This window comes from Ursus maritimus, unplaced genomic scaffold (genome assembly GCF_017311325.1).
Source record: "Ursus maritimus isolate PB19 unplaced genomic scaffold, ASM1731132v1 scaffold_1, whole genome shotgun sequence".
Classification (NCBI taxonomy): Eukaryota; Metazoa; Chordata; class Mammalia; order Carnivora; family Ursidae; genus Ursus; species Ursus maritimus.
In genome coordinates, this window is record NW_024423343.1 from 28,629,993 (window position 1) to 28,655,944 (window position 25,952).

The 25,952-nt window shown below is 41.5% G+C and overlaps 1 protein-coding gene across 1 annotated transcript in view; it reads left to right on the forward strand.

Moving 5' to 3' along the window:
* DYTN (dystrotelin) overlaps nt 1–25,952 on the forward strand; it is a 50,219-nt gene that overhangs the window by 11,042 nt on the left and 13,225 nt on the right. The window contains 4 exon segments of the mRNA XM_008687413.2: nt 3,810–3,881; nt 4,166–4,329; nt 8,443–8,542; nt 10,242–10,390. Of these exon segments, the coding sequence (XP_008685635.2) occupies nt 3,810–3,881; nt 4,166–4,329; nt 8,443–8,542; nt 10,242–10,390 (485 nt within the window).

Sequence of the window (25,952 nt, forward strand, 5' to 3'; positions counted from 1 at the left end):
TGGTTTCTTTCGCTTATTCCATAGTGTTTAATTTTTCCTTGCATTTTTTATGCCGATTTCACTCCTACATATCAAAATCAAAATTACTCTGCCCAACATGCGCCAAGTTCCCCACACCTGATTTGCGCAGCTCCATCTATCGGCAGCACCACTGCCTATCGCTTGGCAAATACTGTTCATCTTTCAAGTCATTCAGATTATTAGTCACCTCCTCGCTAAAAGCTCTTTAATTCCCTGTGCATAACTTTGTTATAGCACTTGTCGAATTTTGTTGCCATTATTACCAGGTATATGCCTTCTACACTAGACTGCTTCTCAAGGGGAAGGATTGTATTGCATTCTTGTTTATGTCTCCAATGGCTTAAAAAGTGCCTGGTAGTAAGGCCTTCGACCAAAGATTAATGAAAGCATAAATGAAATACAGTGCTGAAGACTCAAAGAGTTCGGAGTTCCATCATTTCCTGTGCTTTAAGAATGTACAGATTTAATATTGTTTTTATCCTTACTAGGCAAGGGAATTTAGCCCCCTTAAAGTAAATACGTTTCCTAAATGTTAGAATGATGTTAAATGATACATCTGAGCAAAAACTTCTACAAACAGATGAAGCAGGCTCCAGATTGCCTTGTGTGGAAGTGGTTGCTGTCCCAGTGTACCTTTTACCCCTGCTTCAAGGATGCCTCTGCTGTCCAGCTCCTGCAAAATCCCCACACTAGGTTTTCTGCACTGTGAAGCTCTAATAACTTTCTGTCATTTTTCTCTTGGGTCTAGGCTGTAAAAGAGGAAAAGAATAATCTTCGTAAGGTTCTCTGGCTGGGGCCCTGTCAATTAGGCTGACAAAAGACAGATTAACAAGAGGAGAACAAACAGAAGTTTATTAACATGTATATGGCACTACACAGGGGAGTGCCCAGTGATGAGTAACTCAAAGGGCTGACTAGAACTCAGGCTTATATACAATCTTAAGCTAAACAAAGGGAAAGGGGTTCTGGGCTTCCTGGTAGGGAAGGAAAGTGATGAGAAAGTGACCAGGAAAAGTATGGTGAACGAGGCTTGTTTAGTAAAGTTTGTTGTGAGGATTTAAGTTGGTACCTTCTCCACTGATAAGAGTTGTTAAGAGTCCTCTTCTTCCTGGTAGGGAGAGGGAGACAACTTTGGCAAATGAAAATGTCCCTCATAAGTGTACATTTTCTTGACAAAAGGAAAACTTGTGTCCTGCTTTTAGAGCTTTTCCTGCATCTGATGGTTTTCATTGGCCTTTAGCTCAAAATAATCCATATGCCAAAGAGGCACATTTGGGGGTGGCATATTCTGATAGTCTTCAGACCAAGAGTTCTGAACTGGGGATAGTCATGAAGGGGTGGGTAAAGAGGAAGATAATTAGAACCCTAGGACAGGGAGTATGGTTTAGAAAAACCTATCCTGGGGCACCTGGGTGGCTCAGTCTAAGCCTCTGATTCTTGATTTCAGCTCAGGTCATGACCTCAGAGTTGTGAAATCAAGCCCCACGTCAGGCTCTGTGCTCAGCAGAGAGTCTGCTTGAGATTCTCTCTCTCCCTCTGTCCCTTCCTCCTGCAATTGCTCTCTCTCTCTCCAAAATAAATAAATAAGTCTTCAAAGAGAGAGAGAGAGAAAGAAAAACCTATCCAAACTTACCTGTGCTTTGATTTGGTCTTAATATCTTATGTTTGTATTGATCATAATAATTAATATTTAATGTATTCTAGAAATTCCCAATAATATTCAATATGTTCATATTTTTTAAATGGAGTGATGATTTTTTTTTTAAATTTAGGAAGTTAAACATCAGGCACAGTTATTTCAAAGCTGTTCTGGTGGTGGTGGTGGCACATAGATCCCATTGCTGGCTTTCTGCTGACTCTCAGGCATACCCACCAGAGCCGAGGTACTACCCAGCAAACCTCACATCTCAGGGCTCAAGCTGGTGGAGAGGTGGAGAGAGTGGAAAAGCCTGTCTATCCATTTATGCTCAGACTTAAAAGACTGGAGGGCTTAGGTGAATATCATGAAAGTAGGTGTTCTGAGGGGCATTTTCCTTCTCCTGTAGAAATCCTTATGCTCACTTTCTAACTACTGTAGCCACCGACTAGCACCCCATTCAACAAGCCCTAAAACTGTGCCCTTGTTCTGGGCTTCCCTGAGGTCAATGAGCTGCTGAAATGGCAGCTCTGGCAGGTGCTCTGTCTCCCGCCCGCGCATTAGTGCACTCCTGAGAAAACTCTTAGGAAGGTGGAAATTTGCATAGCAAATTATCCTCCCATTGACTTCCATTAAGAACTCAGAGATAGATTCCCATAGAAAATTCCAGGCCCCACCGTGTGATTCAAACCACTCCCCCAAGAATCCTAATTATCCTTCCAAGGGGCGTTCTGCCTGTGCTAGCATGCAGCCTGGCCACGTGCAATCTTCCATAGCACACCTGCAAGAAGTTAGTCAAATGGGCGATTAATCCACCAAATCTTCGTGCACATACTTAGAGCTAAAAATGGAGGTTACAACCCACTACAGAAGTGAGTTTTCTTTTGACGGATGTCAGAATCGCAGAGCTGGCAAGTCAACCCCATCTAATCCCCCGCCCTTAGTTTACATGAGGTTAACCCCCCTTTCCAAGGGCGTGAGAACGCCCTCTAAGTAAGTGTCCAGTTAGGTCATCAGCACTCACAGGCCGAAGTATGGGCAATGAGTTCGTTTTTCAGACAAAGGCCAAATGATGTAGGGAGTAGTTACTTCTGCTCATCTGGTGACGGGGTAATTATCAATTTAAAGTACAGCCATCTTGTCACTATTACGCAAATGTTTGTTGACTCCTGCCTGGCTAATTGTCAGCAAAGTGGTTCTAAGTGCCACTTTCCTGATTAGAAGAATGTTTATTCGAGTTGATGGACTCAGCAGGGGGGTCTTCGAAATCACTTTTGAGCTTGCAGGCAATGCCGCCTGACAGCCTGTGCTGTACAAGACATCGGACAGGAAATTAGGACTCGCGACCACATGGGCATAAGTGGAGGTGACAGGTACACGTATCTGTGCATCTAGATAATGTCAGAGCCAAGTCCCTGGCCATCTTGGCTGTCACAAGGGGTTCTCAGTCCCCGAGTGAAACCCCTTTTGGTCACCGTGATTGAAAGGTGGAAACCATCGCGTGAGGTAGCACAGATGGAGCCATCGGAACCCCTACGACACACATCCAAAGGACAAAGCTTTGTGAGCCCCCCTCAACAGAGCAAGGAGTCTTGAGGTGAGATCTCAATTCTGCAGCTAAATCACGTTTTGTTTTTACCCAGAGCAAAATATTTCATCTCAAGCACCGTTGCTTTAAACAAGGATAATGATGACTGCCCTAGCTCAGGAATTGGTGTTTGTTAAAATGAGATGATATGATAGTGTTTGGAAAGGTTTTCCTTAAAACTGCTCCGAACGTGACTACAGTATCGCTGTGTCATGCAATTCACAGGTAAATGAGGGCAAAGCAAGGTGAAAATAACATCCCTGGGATCATAAGAAGTGAAACGATGGAAGCTGTCCCCGTACTGCCCCAATTGCTAGACTCTTCTCAGTCTCCCTTCCTCCCGGCCCCACTTCTTCCCACGTGTTCATTCACTGTCCCCATTCAGACGTTGCACAAAACCCACACATTTCTTGTCTGCTCGGATGGGGGCACTTCATCCAGTCTCAGACACCAAGTCCTTGTGACTCCGTGGCTGGAAGCACCAAGACCCAGCCCTGCTCATTCCAGCGGTCACATATTTCTCCGGTTTCTCACGACTGACGTGGGGTTTCCTGCCTTTTGTAGATCCCTGCTGTTGTGGGAGAGAGTCGCGCTCTGTGCTCGGTGGAGAGCGCCACCCGCAGCTGCTTCCAAGGGGTGAGTGCCACGCAAATGTCCGTCCCCCCCCCCCCCCCCCCCCCCCCCCCCCCCCGAGCTGGGGGCAGACACATGTGCTAACCCGTTCGGATTACAGAACTAATTCGTAGTTCTGCACAGCATCCCAGACAGCCTCCTCTAAGATACAGCCTTGCCTCTAAATGTTCATGTGATAAACTTCTTTGGCAGAAACAGCCAGAAAAGAAGATGAAAATACATTTTCCTCTACACTAGAGACCAAAGTCATGCCTGGCAACACATCTGAGTGAGCCGTTGTTTTTCAGGTGTTGAGCCCAACAATCAAAGAAGAAAAATTCCTGTCTTGGTTACAGTCTGAGCCTCGCATCCTCCTGTGGTTCCCAACCAGCTATCGGTTATCTGCCACTGAAATGGTCACTCACCCTGTTCGCTGTAGAATCTGCAGGAGCTTTCCAATCACGGGACTGAGGTACAGTCATTCATCAATATTTCATGGACAGTCATTCTCCAAATGGGTCCGGGGGTGGAGCTGCCTCTCTCCAGATTCTTCTGTGGTCTTCACACATCTGGAACTCAGTTGGTATTTCCGGGTCAGTAATTTTCTGCATGAGGGGGATCTTGATTGACAATAAATTATATTTATCTTCTACAATTAACAGAATGTTAAATTCTTCCATTGACACATGGTCTGATCAATAGACATTTTTATTCCTCTAAGAGGAAAATGTTTTTTCTTTTGTTACCAAAAAAATTTCTAAATATTTTAGAATCATTCGTAAGAATTACAGTAATAATAATAGTTTATCAAGTGTTAGTGTTAGGTTGAATGGTTCACATGGATCATTTCAATTAAGGACTTGTTACAACCTCTGTAAAAGGTGGTATTATTATCCCCAATTTGCAGAGAAGCTAAATAACTTGCACGTGGTTAGCAAGTAGATGCTGGCGGTCTGAAGCCCTCGTCCCTTCTTTGCAACCATGATGCTATGCTGCCTCCCAGTGGAGACAACTGGGAACAGGGTCTCAGGATCCAAAGGAATAATGAGGTTTTGTGGGAGCAGCTCACACCAGATCTTCACTCTGATTAGAGGGAAGGGCAGATTTGGAAGGTAGGTTTGGAGGTAGGAGATTCAGATCTTTCTATAGCTTTGAGGATGACAGTCAGAACCCCACCTTAGGAAAAGGGTGTTGTTGGTCTCTCATACGTAAAACAGTAAGGAAGAGAAATTAAAGTCATTAAAGACTTGGGGAGGTAAGAAGGAAACCCGCAGGTCTAGACCAGGCACAGGGATGCCATTATCACGGTGAATGAATGCAGGGAGGGCCTGAAGGTGTAGTAGGACTGCATTGCTGGGGCAACCGGGTTGCTAGAAACAAGTCAAAGAAAAAGGTGCCCAGAAGGGGCAGGAGTGAGGACTTGGGAACTCTGTTCCTCTTCTCGTCTTACACTTTCAGATCTTAACTAACCCAGATGGTAGAGGTGCTCCCCACGGATATAAAATACATCTGCTGGGTCCACTAATAAGCTGGAAGATTTTAATGTTGCCGAGAAAATGAAGTGGGTTTGCAGAGAATTCTGAGGACATGGTGAAATTTCACTCATGAGAACCTCTTTGAAAATAACTGTCCTTTAAACAATAAAAGATAAATGGGAAGGACCATTAGAAACCAAGCAAACCGAACCAAAGAAATCTCCATACTACAATGAAAAATAAACTTTTTATATTAGAACGTGGAGGAACATGAATATGATTTATCATATTAAATGCATGCTACAATCATTTAATCAATAAACAAGTACTAATTAAGTAGTTACTACATGACCTGCACTGGACTAGGTACAGAATTCACTTCGCAATTATATAAGACACAACTTCTACGTTGAAATATTTTTTTCAAAATTATTATGTATAATGTAAAGCAGATATTATTATTCCTATTTAATAAAGGAGTCTCGAAGAGCTTAAATGACTCAGGTCATGCCAGGGAAGAGGACAAGAAGTGCCATTCTTTAAGTTTCAGGTTATGTCCCTTCCTATTGAGAATGAAATTCACCTTCTCTTAGAAATGCATCCGTGCAAACTGTCTTTCCTCCTAGACGTCCGAGGCAGTGTACAGTTGTCATATATGCAGACAGCTGGGTGACCTGTGCAGGCCATTAATCTCTCTGGACCTCAGTTTCTTTATATAGAATAAGGAAGACTGGGTGCAATGGAGCACTAGGCTTCTTTTAGCTGTAACCTTCTATTAGAAATTGTTTGAATTTATTACAGCCCTAACCTTAAACTTGTGTTTTTGGCTCTCATAAACTCTAGCAATAGCCTCAAGGCCTTAAGTTTTAGTGAGATAAATAAAGTCATTTTAGAGCAGAAGTGTTTGCAGACCTGGAGGTAACAGGAAGAAGGCAAAGGCTTAACCTTCTAAAATCAGAGAAAGTGCAAAGACCAGAGAGTGTTCCTGAGCCAGTGTTATATTTTAGCAGGACACATCACATTCATGCTCTATAATAACCATGTAAGGTTGAGATGAGATTGGGGGGAAAAAAACCAAACTTGATTCTCTCTTGGTAAAGACATCAACAGACCAATCTCTTTATTCACACCTTTCCTCATACACCTGTAGGTAGTTTCTGAGCATAAAGGCATCAATGCAAGGTGAGGGTCAGTGTACTGTCCTAGACGAGTCAATGGCAGCCTTATGGTATAATGCCAGATAACGCAGCCAGTACTTTTAAATAATCCTTATTAAAAATATTATGTTATACATTTCTTGCAAACAGTGATTGTCTTCCCAATTACGCATGTTGAGTAATTTTCAAAGCATTGTAAAACTTTGCAAAGCAAGAAGGCAGGGTTTACTAGTCCCATTTTCCTTGTGAATAAACTAAGTCATTCCTTTAACTTCATTCAACTAATGGTCATTGAAAATCTGCTATGTCCTCCACACATCTGAGCTTAGATTCCCACTTCAAGGTCGCTAGTAATGTGGTGTGTGAGTTCAAACTCCAGCCTCCTGCACCTCTGGTCTCTTCTAGTGGTTAAAATAGCTGCTTCTCCGTTCAGGTGATATCCCTGGGCTCAAAGCCTACTCCTACCACGGACCAAAAGTTGTGTAACTTGGTGCAAGTTGCTTAAAATCTGATGGATTCAATCAATTTCTTCATCTGGAAAAATGATAATCATAAGAACGCCTTACCTGAAAGAGCCTTCATGGCGATGAATCATGTCAACACATGTATACTGCCTGCCCTTTAGGAAGAGTTCCACGTTAGCTACCACTCTAGCCATCTGACACTATTTATGAACACCCTACTGTGGAACTAGGTGTGGGGTACTGTCAGAGTACAGCAATGAACAAGGGCAGCTGACGGTCGATCTTACAGAGCTCACATTCTCTTGCTCTGCCTTCAAACGACTTTGGTCAGAAGCCCTTCTGCCATCCAGCCCTGGGGCCCTTGCAAGTTTTGATTTCTCTGTTCTTTAGAATAATCAGCAGGTCTGACAGATGTGATGTGCTTCAAACCCTCCTTCTTGGCTCCAGCCTCCTTCCCTGACTCTTCCTTCTCTCTGGGATTTCATCCTCATTGGTCTTCAGCCCAAAGGCACACTTCCTCCATGAAAACTGGTCACCAGGCCACAGGGGTCTCCCCCTCCCTCCTTCCTACCGCACTTGCCTTCCAATGCCTCATACCTGGTGCATAACCACGTGTCGCTGAACTTTGCGAGTTAGTACCACAAGCTTCCCTATCCTCTTTCTGCAGCAAGACATGAAATTTGAAGAGCACGGGCATCTGGTATCACCATATTTTCCCTGAGTGTTACGAGACACCCCTCCTTCCCACGGTGTCTCAAGGTACCCTCCTCACCTGTAACCACTGGAAACGTAAGGGTGCAACTGTTCATATAAGATGGATCACAGTGTTGATGTGTTAAGAAACTTGGACGTGGGGGTCACTCCCCCACACCCTGGCTGAGGGAACTAGCCCTCCTCCACTGCATTTCTTTCCTACAGAGAGACTTCTAGAAAATCGCAAAAGTTTATTTCAAATTCTTTGTCTACAATTTTATTTTCCCCAGTACCATGCAGGAATGCAAGTCCTGTATTATCAGATCTTGACAATTTTCAAGAGAAGTCAAAAGTCAGAATTTACTGAAAAATATCCCGGTTTATTTTATTTTTTAAGTTGGCAGCTAAATTCAAAATATATGACTGCATTGTGCAGCCACAGAAAATGTGACTGCAGACTTAGGGGTCTAGCCCAAGACTTGTTGTACACAGTACCCTGTATATGCAACGTGCTTGGTATATTCATGGGGGCATGAATCCATACTATAGTTTGTTGGGTGAAACCATGTTAATATAATACCATATTATAAAAAGTACCACCAAAAGAAGATTTTTTTGAGTAAATAAACATGTTAGAGTCATTTAACATCCCTACAAAGTTTGGGAGAAATTTTACACTTCCTTGATAGCTTAGATGTCTCCTGTATGTTTGGGGCGCTCATTCTGCACCTGACTGTTATTTTCTCTGCTCATGTGCTGGTTGTGACATTAGCTGCCCTTCCACTGTAATTGGCAGATGCCGGTGTCTGAAGTGTCTCAACTTTGACCTCTGCCAGGTGTGCTTCTTTGCGGGGCTTCACGGCGGGTCTCCCCAGAAGGTCCATCGCTGCGTCCAGGTAACATCTAACCCACCGTACCCACGATTCGTGAATCTAATCAGTAGCAGCTGCAGCCGCTAAAGAACTTTCCCTGCAGTAAAACCACAGATTCTGCTCTTTTCATGAGTGATAATATATTAAGTCTAAGGGAGTAGCAAACTCCGCCTTAAATATCTCTCAATATGCATTCTCTACATCACAGATTTTAATAGAACCTTTTGGGACAAGAAAAGGCCGAACAGTGTTCAGTCTGAAGCTGCTGGTCCCACACTATATAGCAGAATGTATCTGAGGAATAAAAGGGGAGACTCATTGGAAGTGGGTATGGATTCAAAGAAAAGGTTTTGGTTTGGTTAAAAAAAAAAAAAAGAGGAACTTAAGTTTCTGGTTACTAGTACCTTTTGGAAAACTTTTCTCTTTTCACATATCTTTCCCTGAACTTCCAGTATTTTTTCTTTAGGAAAAATGAAAGAGAAAGATTACTATCTCCGTTTTGACTGAAAGAATAGAAAACTAAGACTTCACAGCTGCCTTTCAAATGTTCTTTAAGAAAATTCTAGGGGCGCCTGGGTGGCACAGTGGTTGGGCGTCTGCCTTCGGCTCAGGGCGTGATCCTGGCGTTGTGGCATCGAGCCCCACATCAGGCTCCTTCGCTGTGAGCCTGCTTCTTCCTCTCCCACTCCCCTGCTGTGTTCCCTCTCTTGCTGGCTGTCTATATCTCTGTCGAATAAATAAATAAAATCTTTAAAAAAAAAAAAAAAGAAAGAAAAAAGAAAATTCTAAATACTCAGCAAGAGAATTCAGGTCTTTTGAAGAAAAAAGAGAAATAGGATAGTCAATCTTAAGCAAACAGCATTTTCATTTTTCCAGAAAGAACACTTTCTTCTCATCACTAAGTTCCTATGAATCAGTTTCTCCGCAGAGATGGTATCACCCTCAAACGGCCGTAGTGAAGGATGTTGGTTAGCTAGCCCTACCGAGGACAGCTTTCCCTCATTCTCTCTCTAACATGAACGGTCCACAAAAGTCAGGTGCTTGGAGCATGCCAAAGAATTCCCAGTGGGCATTGTTTTACTAAACTTATATAACCCAGGTGCTCGGTTTCATTGGCCCACCGGCTCTCTGTTTCTAAAAACCTGGGGAGGAATAGGGCTTATCGATGTTAGACTGACACCGTGTGGTGGCTTTGTTATTACACTTTAGATTTCAAGGGCTGACAATCTTTTAGTAAGACATCTCATTCCTTTGTTCCTTTTGGCAAAGATTCTTAAAGTGGGGTTGATGGGTGGACTTCAGGTGGTCTGTGAATCCACTGAAATTTTATACAGAATTAAATTAGCATTTTTCTGGAGTTAAGTGCACAAGTGATCATCCAGTTCTGAAGAGAATCCGCACCCCAAATATTAGCAGCTCTGGACTTAGCCCTGCTCCGCACCCCTTCCAGCTCTAGAATTCCACGTTCCTGGATCTCTCTCAGGAAGAGGGGTTAATGTGTCAGGTGAGTGGTATAAAATTTGGAAACTTGCACTATGTGGACAAGCAGAGAGGATGGGAAGACGTTCAGGTGGGAAGGAAGGAGGATGATTTTTCTGAGGACATAAAAGTGAGTGAAGTAATTCCAAAAACTTTCACGGTGGCCAGTTTGCCCAAATGAGGAAAAAAAAGACCCCTTTAAGTCTGATAGGACTTTCCTTTTTACTGGTGGCCATTCCAGCAGATGTCAGCGAAGGAGAATACAAAATGCCTCGTCGGGACCCTCAGAAGCACTCTGCTCCAAGGGCGCAGTAGGAGAAAGGAACCTTCAAGAAGGCAGTGGCTGCTGGACCAGGGGACTCCAAAGGAGCCGGCTAACGGGGCACAGGCCAGGTGAGTGGCTGTGAGTGCCAGGCCTGCAGAGCGGCAGCCCGGGGCCCTGGGACTCAGTATGCATCCAGCACGGCGCACAGAGAGCCGCTCTCGTGTTGCTGAGCGAAGGAAGGCAGCAGGCGGGGCTGGCCGAGGGCTGACGATGCTCTTCCCCTCGAGAAATGATCTTAAATTTTAAAATAGAACAAAAGGCAATAATACCTCTAAACAGCCCATCCCATCATTTAGAATTATTCCAACTAAAGCATCAAACACAGAAGACTTTTAATATAAAGGTATTGAAATGGCTTGGGTTTACAGCCCTAGTTTTGTTTTGTTTTGTTTTTCTATCTTTAGTTTTTGTTGGTTTGCTTTTGAAAGCCTAATTTAGAACAAATACATTATTTTTATTAAAAAAGGAAAAGAGGGGCGCCTGGGTGGCTCAGTCGTTGGGCGTCTGGCTTCGGCTCAGGGTGTGAGCCCAGGGTCCTGGGATCGAGCCCCACATCGGGCTCCCTTCTCTGCCGGGAGCCTGCTTCTTCCTCTCCCACTCCCCCTGCTTGTGTTCCCTCTCTCGCTGGCTGTCTCTCTCTCTGTCAAATAAATAAATAAAATCTTTAAAAAAAATAAAAAATTTTAAAAATTTAAAAAGGAAAGAAAGACACTCAGCATCCCATCACTCACAGATGAGTGCTAGTCACGTGTTAGTATTACCAAAACAGGAATTATGCAGGAGATACAATATTTCGTTCTTTTCTTTTCTTTTCTTTTCTTAATGGAGATTATTTCCCATGTCATTAGTTACCAAAATATTATTTTTAATGGCCTCACTCTCATCCTTATAAGGAAGTATCATAATATACAAGCAACCCCCTATATCATTGAGTATTTTGGTCACTTGAAAAATTTGCCCCCTGAAATTCTGTCATCAACATCCCCATACATGCATTTTCCTGTAGTTTTACTATTTTACTAGGATAAATTTACTCAAATAAAATCGTTGGATCAAAAGTTAACTCTCAAAATTCCAAACACCAAATTGTGCTCCAGACGGTACCCCAAAGCACACCCAGCATCACTGGTGTATGAGGTCACCCACCACTTACCTAAAGATCACCAGCCTAAAGATGACTTTTTAAGTCTTTGTGATGGGGACACTTGGCCAGCTCGGGTGGTGGAGCATGCAACTCTTGATCTTGGGGGCTGTGAGTTCAAGCCCCACACTGGGTGAAAAGATTATTTAACATAAAATCTTTTTTACAAAAGTCTTCCTGATGTTAATTTTGGAAGTAACCACGTCTTCAAAATGTAAAATTGTATAAAGTAAAGCAAAGAGATACTGTTTCTGTGAGTTTATGATCATCAAACTTTTGGGAGGAAAAAACCCCCAGAATTGTTAATTCACTCTCATTTTATCCACTGAGAGTAGAAGAAGAGATCAATTTAAATCAGAGTGGTATTCATTTATTAATTTCTTTTGGAATTTCTAATTTATTTTCAGACACCCACCAGCATATTTCTCTCTCAATCCCCGACCTATTTCTAGGGTCATTTTGTCACTTTCCAATCTAGATATGTTCTTCTAGCTCTTTAAAAGAAAAAGTATATGTTGATATTGTAATTACATGTCATTTTTACGCCTGTATCACATTTACCTAGCAGGTGTTTATCAATATATTTTTAAATTAGAGAATTTGAGTATCTTCCTGATGTCTGTCTTTAATATAGTACAAGGAATTTAAAAATAAGAACAGAGATATCAGGTACCAATTCATCTGTCTTCTTCAAGACAGATTTCACCTTCCCCAGCAAAGGAGCAACACGATGTGCCCATTAGTCATCTGGATGTATTGAATACTTAAGATCTTGTCTAAATTCCTACATTCTCATACTTAGAACACAAAGATCCATACTCTTAATTTGATTTCTTTTGGCTGCTGAAGCCATACTGATGTTTTAAAAGCACAAATATGATGGTATCCCTCATGTACTCACCCCCCCCAACTCCCATGCCTTAAACCCCTCCATTATCTTCCCATTGTTTTTAAGCTAAAAGCTAGAAGTCATGATGACTTAGAGAAGTTCTGCATATTTTGGGCCCCCCCAAAGACCTCTCCAGTTTCATCTCCCCACCCCCACATTGTGCTCCAGCCATCATTCTTTCCCCCTCCCCACAAGACTAAGCCAGATCATCCCCTCTTAAGACTTAAACTTTTACTTTAAGGAATTTGTTCTCCTAGCCCATCTATCTGCATGGCTTGAGCCTCTCCGGTAAAGACCTACAGAGGGGGGCTCCTGGGTGGATCAGTTAGTTAAGCCTCTGACTCTTGGTTTCGGCCCAGATCATGATCTCGAGGGTCATGAGATGGAGCCCCACATCGGGCTCCATGCTGGGTGTGGGACCTGCTTAAGATTCTCTCTCTCTCTCCCTCTCTCCCCTTGCCCCTCTCTCCCTCACACATACACGCTCTCTCTCAAAACAATAATAATAATAATATAATAATAATAATAATAATAAAGACCCACAGAGGTCTTTGCTCAAATGCCATCTCATCCATAAGGCCATTCCTGACCACTTAACATTTCAGCCTCTGTCCCCACTCTGGGGCTCCCAATCCTCCTCCCTTGCTTTATTTTTCTTCAGGGCATTTCATCAGCATCTGACACCCTATACATTTTATTTTTATTTTTTGTTTGTTTGCTATAATGTAAGCTCAAGGGCGGGGGTGGAAAACCTTTTATTGTTTCCAGCTGTATTTCCAGAATCTATAACAATGTCTAAATTTGATAAATGCTCAATAAATTGTTATTGAATGATTGGCCAATGGACTGAATAATACAACGATGGGTGTGTAATGAAGGGATTGATTGGGGTAATAAAGTAGGTCATGAACTCTTCTAGAGTGGAGCATGGGAAAGTGTCACAAGAGTGATTACACAGTGTTGGGAGAAGGTAGTGAAATTTGATTGAGTTTTGTCCTCAGTCAAGTGTGTGGCCTTGGAGAAGTCACTTTATGTTTCTGTGACTCAGTTTCTTCACCTGATAATAGAGATAACCTGTCCTTCCTACTCCCAGAGTAGTATCAGTGGAGATAGGAGGATGAAAGGGCATTGCAAGTGTTACGCAAAGCTGAAGTTTTTTAAATGTCACTGTATTCCGTCTGAGTACAGCAGAGTGTTCCCCAAAGTAGAATTCTTATGTAATAATTTTCAGTTTCACCCAGATACCAATGAGTTTAGAAATTCTGATTAGTGGCTAACCTAGGAGAAATGAATATGGAGGGGCGCCTGGGTGGCACAGCGGTTAAGCACCTGCCTTCAGCTCAGGGCGTGATCCTGGCGTTATGGGATCGAGCCCCATATCAGGCTCTTCTGCTATGAGCCTGCTTCTTCCTCTCCCACTCCCCCTGCTTGTGTTCCCTCTCTCGCTGGCTGTCTCTATCTCTGTCAAATAAATAAATAAAATCTTTAAAAAAAAAAAAGAAATGAATATGGAACATTATTTAACAATGTGGTAAGAGGCAAAAACACATCCCCAATATCTATTAAGTTGACACATTAGTACTGACCATCTTCTAAGAGATTCATGATTTTGCCAAGTGATGATACTAAATTCATTCATTGATTCAGCAAAAATTCTGCAAGATAACAAGCCTCCTCCTTTTAATGTGGATTCACTCAGTTTCCATATAATGGTTTACACTGAGAATATTTTCACTTACAAAAAACATAACCGAAAGTCAGGTGCCAAATATCACCACTATTATTAAATACTTTGGGAAGTTCCTACAAATATAATAAAAAAGAAAATGAAAACAGTGAAACAGACACAATTACTTTCATTTGCAGCTAACATGATTGTAAATACCCAAGAAAGCTCAAGTAGCTCTAGCAAAAACTACTAGAATTAATAGGCTTTGAATGGTGGGAAATAAAATACATGCACACAAATTAGTAGGTCTTCACTATGATAGCAATAGCCAGCTAGAAATTTTATTAAAATACCCTTAATAGTACCTGTAAAAATTATTTTAAAGAGAAACTTGGGGAAAAAGCTTAGCAAGAAGGATACAAAAGCTACATAAAAAACTGTAATATTTCAGAGTACAGAAAAGAAGACCTGAATAAAAGGAGAAACATACCAAATTCCTGAAAGAGAAAATTCTAGCATAAGAATTGTACACGCTCTAAAAATTAATATAGTTGATCCTCATTATTCACAGATTCTGTATTTATGAATGCACTTACTCAGGAAAATTTATTTATAACCCTAAAATCCATACTTGCGATGTTTTCCTGGTCATCTGCAGACAGGCACAGAGTGGCAAAAAATTTGAACCACCTGATAGACAGCTGAGGTCGAACTGAGAGTCACTCTGCCTTCTTGTTTCAGCTCTCATACCATAAATACGTCCTTTTCACATTTTTGTGCTTTTCAGCGGTGATTTCACTATTGCAACCCCCCCCCCCCAAAATCATGCTGAAATGTTTTCTGCTATTCCTAAACACAGGAAGGCTATGATGTGCCTTAACAAGAAAATACAGGTGTTAAATAACCTTTGTTCAGGCATGAGTTATAGTGCTATTGACCATAAGTTCCATGCGAATGAATTGACAATATATATTAAATAAGGTGTCCATCTATAAGACACACATAAAACAAGGTTATATCTTGATTGGATGACAAAAATGATCTGGCCAGACACTAGCAAGAACCTAACCCTGTATTTCCCCTTGGAGCAATGGGTCAATTTTCCCTAATTAGTTGTTGACAGTGGCTGTGTAGAGTATAATGGCCATCAATAACGAAATCCAACTATATTTAAACTAAGTGCATTTCCAAATAGAATCATGATGCTTTTTATTTTTTTATTTTTATTTTTTTAAAAGATTTTATTTATTTATGTGACAGAGAGACAGCCCTCGAGAGAGGAAACACAGCAGGGGAGTGGGAGAGGAAGAAGAAGGCTCCCAGAGGAGGAGCCCGATGTGGGACTCGATCCCCGAACGCCGGGATCACACCCTGAGCCGAAGGCAGACGCTTAACAACTGCGCTACCCAGGCGGCCCATGATGCTTTTTAAATAGGATAAAATGATTTTGAAGACATTTTTGGAATAATAAATTCTACAAGAATATTTAAAATTATGAAATTGAAGAATAGTGGGAAGGGATGTTCTTCAACAGATATTAAAACTTACTATAGACCACTAGGAACGAATAGTATTATATAAAAAAGGAATGGGGGGCACCTGAGTGCCTCAACTGGGTAAGCATCTGACTCTTGATTACAGCTCAGGTCATGATCTCGGGTCATGGGATTGAGCCCTGCATCTGGCTCTGGGCTGAGTATGGAGCCTGCTTGAGATTCTCTCTCTCCCTCTCCCTCTGCCCCTCCTCACTTGCTCTCTCTCTCTAAAAAAAATAAAATAAAAAAATAAAAAATGGAGTGGGCATGTAGAACTGAGGTCAAGAATGATTGATCTAAGCATAAATGAGCCCCCAACATATGGTAAAGTGGTGTTTTGACTCACTAAAAAAAGGGGGGGATGCGTAATTGGCTATCCATCTGAAAGAAAACAAACTGGCCCTTATTTCTTCATCCCATAAACTAAAATAAATTCCAAATTGTTTGAAATTTTAATGTAAAAATCATTTAAAAATAGTAAACCTGGGATTGGAAGAGATCTTCCTAAGCAAGACAGAAAAACAAGGAATCACAAAATAATAAGACACAGATATATATGATAACATGCATTTTCCTGTGGTCAGTGATATAAAGAAAATCAAAAGATCAACCTGAAACTTAGAAAAACATTTTCACTAATAAAACAAACTACATTATAGAAAGACATCTGCATATTGATAAGAAAAACTCAAAAAGAAGGAGAGGGAGGAGGAGGGCGAAATGAGGAAGAAGAGAATGAGGAAGAGGGTGAGGAGAAAAATCAACCAAGCACATAAATAGGCAAGCGCAGAAGACATATTGCAAATGGCCATTAGACACACAGACGCACTCCCAACCCCACTAGCGGTTAGAAAGATGCGAATTAAAGGCACGATGAGCTGTCATCGTTTTGTGCAGCAGAGTGCTGCAGATGACACGGGTAACAGCATCCAGTGGCAGTGAATATGGGAGAGGACAGGTGCCTTTGAAATTTAATAGGAGTACAAGTAGCCGCAGACCTTTCAGAAAATAGTCCAAACAATAGTCATTCATTTATTCATTCAATTAATCTTTAGCCAACACTTTTCTAAGCACTTGGGATATGTCAGGGACAAAGATCTCTGCCTTCATAGAGCCTTCATTCTGGTGGGGAGACCAGAACAATAATAATAATAATAATAATAATAATAATAATAAGTATAGAATTGAATTCTATAGTACATTCGAAGTTATAAACACTAAAGTAAAAGAAAAAAGAAGAACCAGGTAAGAGATATCCAGATTTAGAGGAAGAATTGACAGCAAATTCATTTATATAGGGTGGTCATAGTGGACCTCTGTGAGAGGTAACATTTGAACAATGCCTTGAGGGAGGTGAGGGGGTAAGTAATACAGGTATCTGAGAAAAGCCTGCTGCAAATTGAGGAGACAAGCAGTTCAAAGTGGGAGTGTGCTTGGCAGGTCCAAGGAACAGCGAGGAAGCCAGTGTGGCAGACTGCAACAAAGAGGAGATGCTGAGAATAGTCTAGAGGGAAGGCAGGCGTGGGGGCAAGAATAGAAGCAAGGTCACATAATAACTTTCTAAATGTTCGTCTAGTGTTTCTATTTTGAACATTGAATTTAAATTTCAGTCCATTTGGAATTTATTTTAGCAAGGGTCTGGCTTTGCTTTCTTTCAGATGCATAGCCAATTATGCTATCTTTTCCCCCACTTAATTAAAATACCAACTTTGTCACATATTAGATTTCCTTATATACTTGGATCAACTAAGAGAATTTATATTCCCTTCCTCAGATCTATGCGTCAATTCTTGTATCTATCCCAATCTATATGGTCATGGCGGTGTTACAGTAAGTAGAAGGAGAAATCAGCTGCCATCTGAAATAGGGAGATTGCAGGTGGAGCGGGTTTGGGAGGAGTGACCAGGAGTTCAGTTTTGGGGTATGTTCAGATGGATATGTCTCCGACGTCCGCATGGAGATGTTGAATAGGCAGTTCCCCATTCATGGCTGGAATCTGGGCAAACGTCTCCTGGAGGTACAGATTTGGCAGTTGTTGACATCGATGGTTCGTTAAGCCATGAGATTGTATGAGATCACCAAGGAGAGTGTAGACAGGGAAGAGGGGAGGATAGAGGATTGGGCCCTACAACAGTCCACACTACAAAGCTGGAGAACAGAAGAAGAGCTGGCAGGGGAGACTGAGAAAGATGAATGATCTGGGAGGAAAACCAAGAAAATGAGGAATCGTAGAAGGTAGGTAAATAAAGTGTTTTAAGGAGGGGAGCATGGTCTATTCTGTCAAATGCTGCTGCTAGGGCAAGTAAGAATTGGCCTTTGGATTTTGCAATGAGGGAATCATTGACAACCTCAAAAAGAGCAGGGTAGGACAGCAGTAGTAAAAAAAAAAAAAAAATCAGACTAGAGGTGGTTTAAGAGAGAATGGGAGCTGAGGAATTGAAGATACCAAACACAATTCTTTCCAGGATTTGTTGCAGTAGAGGGAGCAAAGAGATAGGGTAGGTGGCAGTGTGCCTGACATGAAGAGAATGTTTTGTGATGGAAAAAGTAACAGCATGTTTGAGTACTGAAGGGGATGATCCTATGGGAATGAAAGCACCACTACATAGTAAATAAGGACACACATGTTAGCACTGGAGGGGTGGGGCAATAAACCAGAAAGAACCTAAGGGTCCACCAGTAGAAAAATGGCGGAACACACATGATACAGACAGACAACAGAATATAATGAGTCCACTTAAATGAACAAATTTAAGCACCTATCTATGAGACTAGAGGACATTCATCATCATCCATTAGCGAAAAGGGCAAGTGGCAGAAGAGTGTGCATATAATGTCATTTTTGTTCCAAAAACAAGTTCAATATATACTTGATGCTTGTATGAGTACAGAAAACGGTATGGAACAAACCAAAGGTATCAACATGATCTCACGCGGGGGAGGAAGAGAGTGTGTCACTCAAAGATGTGCGACAAAGAAGTCAGGCATTATCCCCAAATGCCCCGCTGCTTAAACACATAATTAAGTGTACCACATAATAATCACTTCTCTCCCTGTGCGCTCATCACATTCTGTAGAAATAAAATCCCATTATGTCAATAACAATCGTAATGATCATCTGCTCATCAAGTGTGAAGTCTCTGTGAGCAGGGAGTTCTCTGCTTTTATTTTTCATCTTTTATCTCAATTATTCAAGATGATAAGATACTTTAAAATAGTTTTTGAATAAAGAAATGAAACTAAGTGGAACTGTATAAAACTGTATAAAATGCCTGACCTTAAACCAATCTGCTCTATTCTATGTTCTTTCCAATTTGACACACCTGTGCACAGAACCCCTAGTATCTGACCTGAACAGGATGACCTGGGGGACTTTATGCAGCCATCCCTAAGTTTCTTTGCATTCTCATTTCTAGATTGTCAAGAAGGAGGGCAGGAAATAGAATCTCCATTTCCATCATTGGCTGATTGCTCTCTATCACCTAAGTAGTTGGACGGGAAAAAGCATAGAAAAACAACAACAAAAAGTCATGCTACTTTAATGCTATTTTGAGTATCAAATTTAATATGATTTAATATTTTCTAAAAAGACTTTCCTCAATGTCATACCTGATAATGAAATGTTATTACAATGTCTTATAAAACTCTGCTTTATAGCAGGATTTCTATTCAGTACAGTAGCTCTGAAGAACCAATATATGGAAGTTGGACTAGCCCAGTGGAAACAGCAGCCACAGAGCCTTCCAAACAAGTATCTCCAACAATATCTCGGGCTCAGCACACTGATAACAGCAGCCCACATCACCAGGTGAGTCCAAAAGGGAAAAAAACCAATGCACAGTCTGGACCACTTTGTACGGATGCAGTGGGATTCAGTGTGGTGTGCGGAATATTTTCAAGATGTTAACGTGATCAAAGAAAATATTGTTTAAAATAATTTTTTATGTCCAATCATAAGGTGTTACATATCTATTATGGAATATTTGGAAAAGCTAGCAAAGAGCAAAGAACAAAATTATAATTAAAAAACCATGATATAACCACAATTTTAATATTTTTCTTAAGCTTTTTCTTTTAATTCCAGTATAGTTAACATACAGAGTTATATTAGTTTCAGGCGTTCAATCACAATATAGTGATTGTCTAGAATTCAACAATTCTAGACATTACTCAATGCCCATTGAGATAAGTGTACTCTTTACTAATATTAATATATTAATATTAATACATTAATATTTTGGTGTCCTTCTTTCCCTGCAAATACTTTTGATGTAGTTTACATCATACTGCGGAATGTATTGTTGCTAGAGTTCGTTATCAGTGTAAGTTTTATTGTGAGCATTTCCCATCGCTGTTACGATTCTTCAGACACTTTGTTGTGCGATTTTTATTTAAACGGATGTAACATTATTTATTTTACCCCTTTTCCGTTGATTTGAATTATTCCCAATTTTTGTTAGAATTTAAAATTTTACTATTGAAATCTTTGTACCTTATTCTTTGAATGTGATTCCCCAAATAGTTGGGAAGGGTATATTTCTTTAAGTGGGATCACTAGGATGAGAAGTGGGGAGACTTTTAAGACTCTTCATACTTAACTGCAAAATTACTGTTCAGAAATGATACACCAAACTGCACTGACAGTGAATTCAAGTAACTATCTCTCTTGATCCTTGTTACTGTTACTTGTAACTTGTTGCTGTCACCAGATTTTGAATTTTGTTACTTTTATGAGCAGAGTATATTTTATTTGCCTTAACGTGCATTTCTTCTTCATGTAGAAGACAGTTGTATTTGCTCTTCTGTCAGTGTCCTCTGCCCAGTTTTACCAATGCATCAGTTGTTTTATTAATGTATTTGAACTTTTAAAACTTTAGCTACGGGAAACCTTTCTTCGTGGTGATTTCCTTTTAGTCAAATTTATAATGTAACTTGCTATATAGACATTTTTAATTCCTATGAAAACATTATTAATCTTTTCCTTTCTGACTTCTTACACAGTTTCATGCTTGGAAAATTTCCTGCATTAAAAAAATCAAATGAGCCTTCAGTTGTCTTGCTATAACATGGATTGATTTCTTTGAGGGAGGGAGGGTATCAACGTGGCTTAATTTTTTTCGACATTTAAGGTTTAAATCTACCTGGCTTTTATTTTGATGCATGTTAGAAGGTAAGGGGATTCCCCTACTACTACTTTTTTGCTTAAATAGTCAATTCTTCAGGCAACCCCCAATAAAATCAGAACTTGGACATAAGGTCCAGTCCTTCCCCCACTTCCCCAGGCAGAAGCAGAACTGAAACGATGTTTAATCCGTGTGGCTGGGGGAGGGTGGTGGAGAGGCGAGTCTAGGACTTCCTCTTCTGGTGACTTGCTGACATCGTTATTTCGATCTTCTTAAGTTTTAGCTATTATTAAACAATTATTCATCTAGAAGAACTTTAAAAACATTTCTAAGATGCCAAGTTAATCTTACTGGTATTTTGGTTTGATTTGCATAAAACCTGTATTTTGAGGTGCAAACTCCTGTCAGTGACGGTCGTATGTGGCTTACTTCTTACCAGTCTAGGTTTCTCACTGAGGGCACCTGGCTCTTTTATGCTTATTGTTCTTATTTTGAATAAAGACCTTTCCCATTGTACCTTTTTCTTAATTATCGATGATGGTATATTGGAAAGTTATGGATTTTTTAATGGTTTTCTTATAAAGAGAAATGCTTCTGAACTCTCTTCATAATTTCAAATACTGGTTTAGTTTGACTCTCTTGCTTCTAACTAAACAATCATACGGTCTGAGGGGGGAAGATATTTTGGTCTCTTTCTTTCCAATATTTAAACCTCTCATGTCTACTGCATGTCTTCATTCCTGAGAGAATCTGAATTTTCCAGAACAATACTGAATAATGCAAGAGATGACGGGGCAGCTTCTTTTACTTTAAATGGGAGGAGATTTAATGAGGGCATTTCTGTCATGCTTCTCCATTAAATATGGCGGTGTTAGTTGCTGGATTAAAATTCCTTTTAATTTGGCAGAAGTCATTTTCTTTTCTATCCCTTTAATTTTTGTGTGGGGGGGAGATAGGCAATCAGAAGTGATTTTGAATTTATTTATTTATTTTAAGTCTCTTGTAGCCTCATTTGAAATGATCTCATGTTTCCTCTTATTGGGAGCATTGCACCGGTATTCCCTGAAAGGCAACACTCCCGGCCTTGCTGAAATCAACAGCTGTATTTGTTCCTAGTGGATCACTCTTTAAATACAACTTAAATCTGCTTTGCTTATTTTTTATTTAGAATCGCAACATTTATGAGTCAAAATGGTCTCTCTGTCTCTCTTCAATACTGTCTTTGTCAATTTTGAGCATTTTCAGCAGCTACTCATTTTTCATCTTCTCTTGTGTTTGAAGCAGTTTATCTAAGATAAGAACTATTTTATTTTTTTAAAGATTTATTTATTTATTTATGTGAGAGAGAGAGAGAGAGAGAGAGCGCGCGCGCGCACACACAAGCAGGGGGAGGGGTAGAGGGAGAAGGAGACAGAGAGACCACAAGAAGACTCCCCGCCCAGTGCAGAGTCCAATGCAGGGCTCCAACCCATGACCCTGAGATCACGACCTGAGCTGAAATGAAGAGTCGCACAGTCACCTGTCTGAGCCACTCAGATGCCCCAGAACTATTTATTTCTTAACAATTGCCAGAATTTAAGAGTAAAACCCTAGGACACTGGAGCCTTTATAATATTTAGATAAATTTTTCTCTTTCTTCAAAATTAATCATCTATTAATGCTTTCTTCAGTTAACTTTGATAATTTAATTTTCTTGAGAAAATTATTTACTCCAACAAGATTTTCAAATTGGCTAAGTAAGGTATTTTAAACTTACCATTTTATTTCTAAAATTTTCACATTTCTATTCTAATTCACTCAAATATGCTCAACTTTAACCCCAAAAGAATTAAAGTCACATTTGTATCAGAAGGATCAAATCAGTATCTATTAAGAAAACCTATATTCTCAGAATACATACCTACTGGTCAGTCTTTGGCCTATTTCATACCATCAGTTGCAGAGTTTTTCATGAAGAGCAGCATGTATAAGGTTAATCTGATGTTTGCAGGCGTGAAGTTCATTGTAAATATTCTCTCCAGCTAAAAACTAAGAATTAATGGCTACAATGGTACACACAATTAGTTATGTGTATTGTTCTTTGTGGCATGTTTTAGAAGAGTCAGTATTAACACCCTTAGGAAGAGACAAAACCGACCCTTGTTTACAAGTAGCTGAGCAACATGAATTTTCTCTTACCTGTTGCTCCCCAAAGTGGGCAGTTCTCACCCCAACAGTACAAGTCCCCTTTGCAAACAGTCACCTGGATTGTCCACTTAGCAGACCAAGTTCAGATTTGAGGGGACTGTTGCTAAGTCTACATCCTAAAGGTAAGTGGCATTCAACTTTGATGTCTTTAAAGATTTTTTTTTTTATTCGACAGAGATAGAGACAGCCAGCAAGAGAGAGAGGGAACACAAGCAGGGGGAGTGGGAGAGGAAGAAGCAGGCTCATAGCAGAGGAGCCTGATGTGGGGCTCGATCCCATAACGCCGGGATCACGCCCTGAGCCGAAGGCAGACGCTTAACCGCTGTGCCACCCAGGCGCCCCAACTTCCATGTCTTTAAATTACTCCAGTGCTCATAGATACGAAGTCTCTGCCCCTAAACGTGCCCATATAACTAACTTACAGATAAAGATTCCTTCTGCCCATACGGGCCTTAGCAACACAATGTGATGCTATTCAAAAGTGGGGTGTGGTGGGGTGGGGAGGGAGGAAAACCAGTGCATCCACACATAAGGAAAATGTCAGGAAATTTGGAAGGGAAGAGACGAGAAAGAAGAAAAAGAATCCCAATGAAATTTTTCCATCAAAGGAATTAGAAATGTCATCTTGGTTGTGTGTGTGTGTGTGTGTGTGTGTGTACACTACGGTCTGCAAATACTTTATCATGTTTTCAATCAGTTGTTTATTTGCCCTCAGGTGTGTGGCTGCACTGGTAGGCGTTCCCCCCAATCAGTGTAATCAGTACAGTCTGATCCTAAGGAAGGTCTTCAAAATAGTATCTGGAATGCTTTTCAATCACCCAAGAAAAATTAAAGTTCCCATGCTGCAGTCGCGCTGGGGAGAAGCGTAGGCCGAGGCTAGAGCCTGCGGACACCCACCCCCACCCACCCCCCAGCGACCAGGGGCCGGCTTGCACATTAACCATTCCTAGCGGGAGGGGAGCCGCCGCAGGCCTCGCGCGCCCCCTCCTGGACGCTCGGCAGAGCGCTGCGCTTACTCATGTGGGGACGCGGTAAAAAGCTCCTCTAGCTCCCGCTTTGAATAAAAAAGGAAGAAGAACCATTTTCACACTTCAGCCTTTTTTCCACTTTTACGTTTCTTCTTCCCGAAGGAGGAAATGTAACAGAGGTTCTGCTGTTGGGTTTCTCTCCTTTACTTCACTCTCCTTTCATTCCGTCTCACGTCTTTCGTGTTTGTAATTGCTACAGCCTCTTATTCATGCAGTACATTTCTTCCTTTGATTAAAAACAACAACACATTTTTAGGGGCTCCTGGGTGGCCCTGTTGGTTAAGAGGCTGTCTTGGGCTCAGGTCGTGATCCCAAGGTCCTGGGATTGAGTCCTGCATCCGGCTGGCTCTCTGCTCAGCGGAAAGCCTGCCTCTCCCTCTCCCTCTGCCTGCCGGACCCCCTGCTTGTGCTCTCTCTCTCTCTGTCAAATAAATGAAATCTTAGAAAGAAAAGAAAAGAAAGAAGAGAAGAAAAAGGAAGGGAAAGGAAAGAAAGGAAAGAAGGAAAAGAAAAAGAAAGGAAAGAAAGGAAAAGAGAGAACATTTTTAATTATACAAATAAGACCTGAATTAGTTTGCCTTATAACAAGTTAAAATATTGCAGATAAAGGCAGTCTTTTTCAACCATGATTCCCAACCCAGGTCGAGATCCCACTTCCACGGAGGTAAAACGGTTGTAGTGATCTTTTGTTTGCAGGGTATGTATGCGTTTTCAAAGACGCGTACGTGTGCGTGTGCGTGCGTGTGCGTGCCCAAAGTGCGTGGCAAACGGCTAGTATCGATTCAGCTTAAAAGCTGAGACTCCTGGGGCGCGTGGGTGGCGCAGTCGTCAAGCGTCTGCCTCCGGCTCAGGGCGTGATCCCTGCGTTCTGGGATCGAGCCCCACATCAGGCTCCTCCACTGGGAGCCTGCTTCTTCCTTTCCCACTCCCCCTGCTTGTGTTCCCTCTCTAGCTGGCTGTCTCTCTGTCACATAAATAAATAAAATCCTAAAAAAAAAAAAAAAAAAAAGGATTCAGGCTCACCCGTCATTCACTTATTAAAAAAACCCCAAAAACCTGAGACTCCTGCCCGCACATGTAAGCTCAAGGAGGCAGGTAGAGCTTGGTCTGCTGCAGCGTTGCCTGGACTTTTGAAAAACTGGAAACAGCCTCACGTCGGTCAGTTGAGAATGACTAACTGAACCATAGGACCTGTTCTATGATGACCCATGGTAGGCCCGCATGTGCTAACCTGAAATGCTTCTCAACTGCCCAACGATGCATGCCACATGATAACATTGATATTAATAATATAAAGTTCACTGATTCAAAACAATGCGAGGCATTGGAAGCTGTTTGAGCATTTGAGTGAAGTAGCAGATGGGCCCAGGTCACTCAGAGGGGACACAGAGTGCACACCAACCAGAGTGTGACTTTATGTCTATAGGTCAGCTCCTTCTTCCTGCCCTTCGATCTTCCTTTTCCAGGCCGTTCCCCTAGACCAATGTTCCCAAGGTGGCCAGCCCCTCTTCACCTCTTTCGCAGGAAGGAGATGAGGCCACAGAGTGTAGGCACGGCTGCTTATTACATAGAGTAATGAAATCCAATCTCCCATCCAGAACGGTAGGAGCCAAGGGCCGGTACACGGTGCCCCAGGAGCTGGGCCAGGCTGGGTCAGGTCAGGACTAGCACTTGGGTGCCATTCAGGGAGCAGAATGTGATGTGAGGAGAGGCAAGGTTTGGGGAGAAAATCCTCAGTGAGAGCTGAGCTGATCACTATTAATTCTCAGAGCCTTGGTGACTTCAAAGAGAAGCGGCAACTCCAGGTACACATCCATGCAGAAAACAGTGGAAAGATGAGAAAGTTTAAGTAGAAGGTGGCGGATAGAAGGGAAGGAGTTCTTTCTTCTTTTTTTAAGATTTTATTTATTTATTTGAGAGAGAGAGAGATCATAAGCTGGGGGAGGGGCAGAGAGATTGGGAGAAGCAGACTCCCCGCTGATCAGGGAGGCTGATGTGGGGCTCAATCCCAGGACCCTGGGGTCAGGACCTGAGCCAAAGGCAGATCATTAACCGACT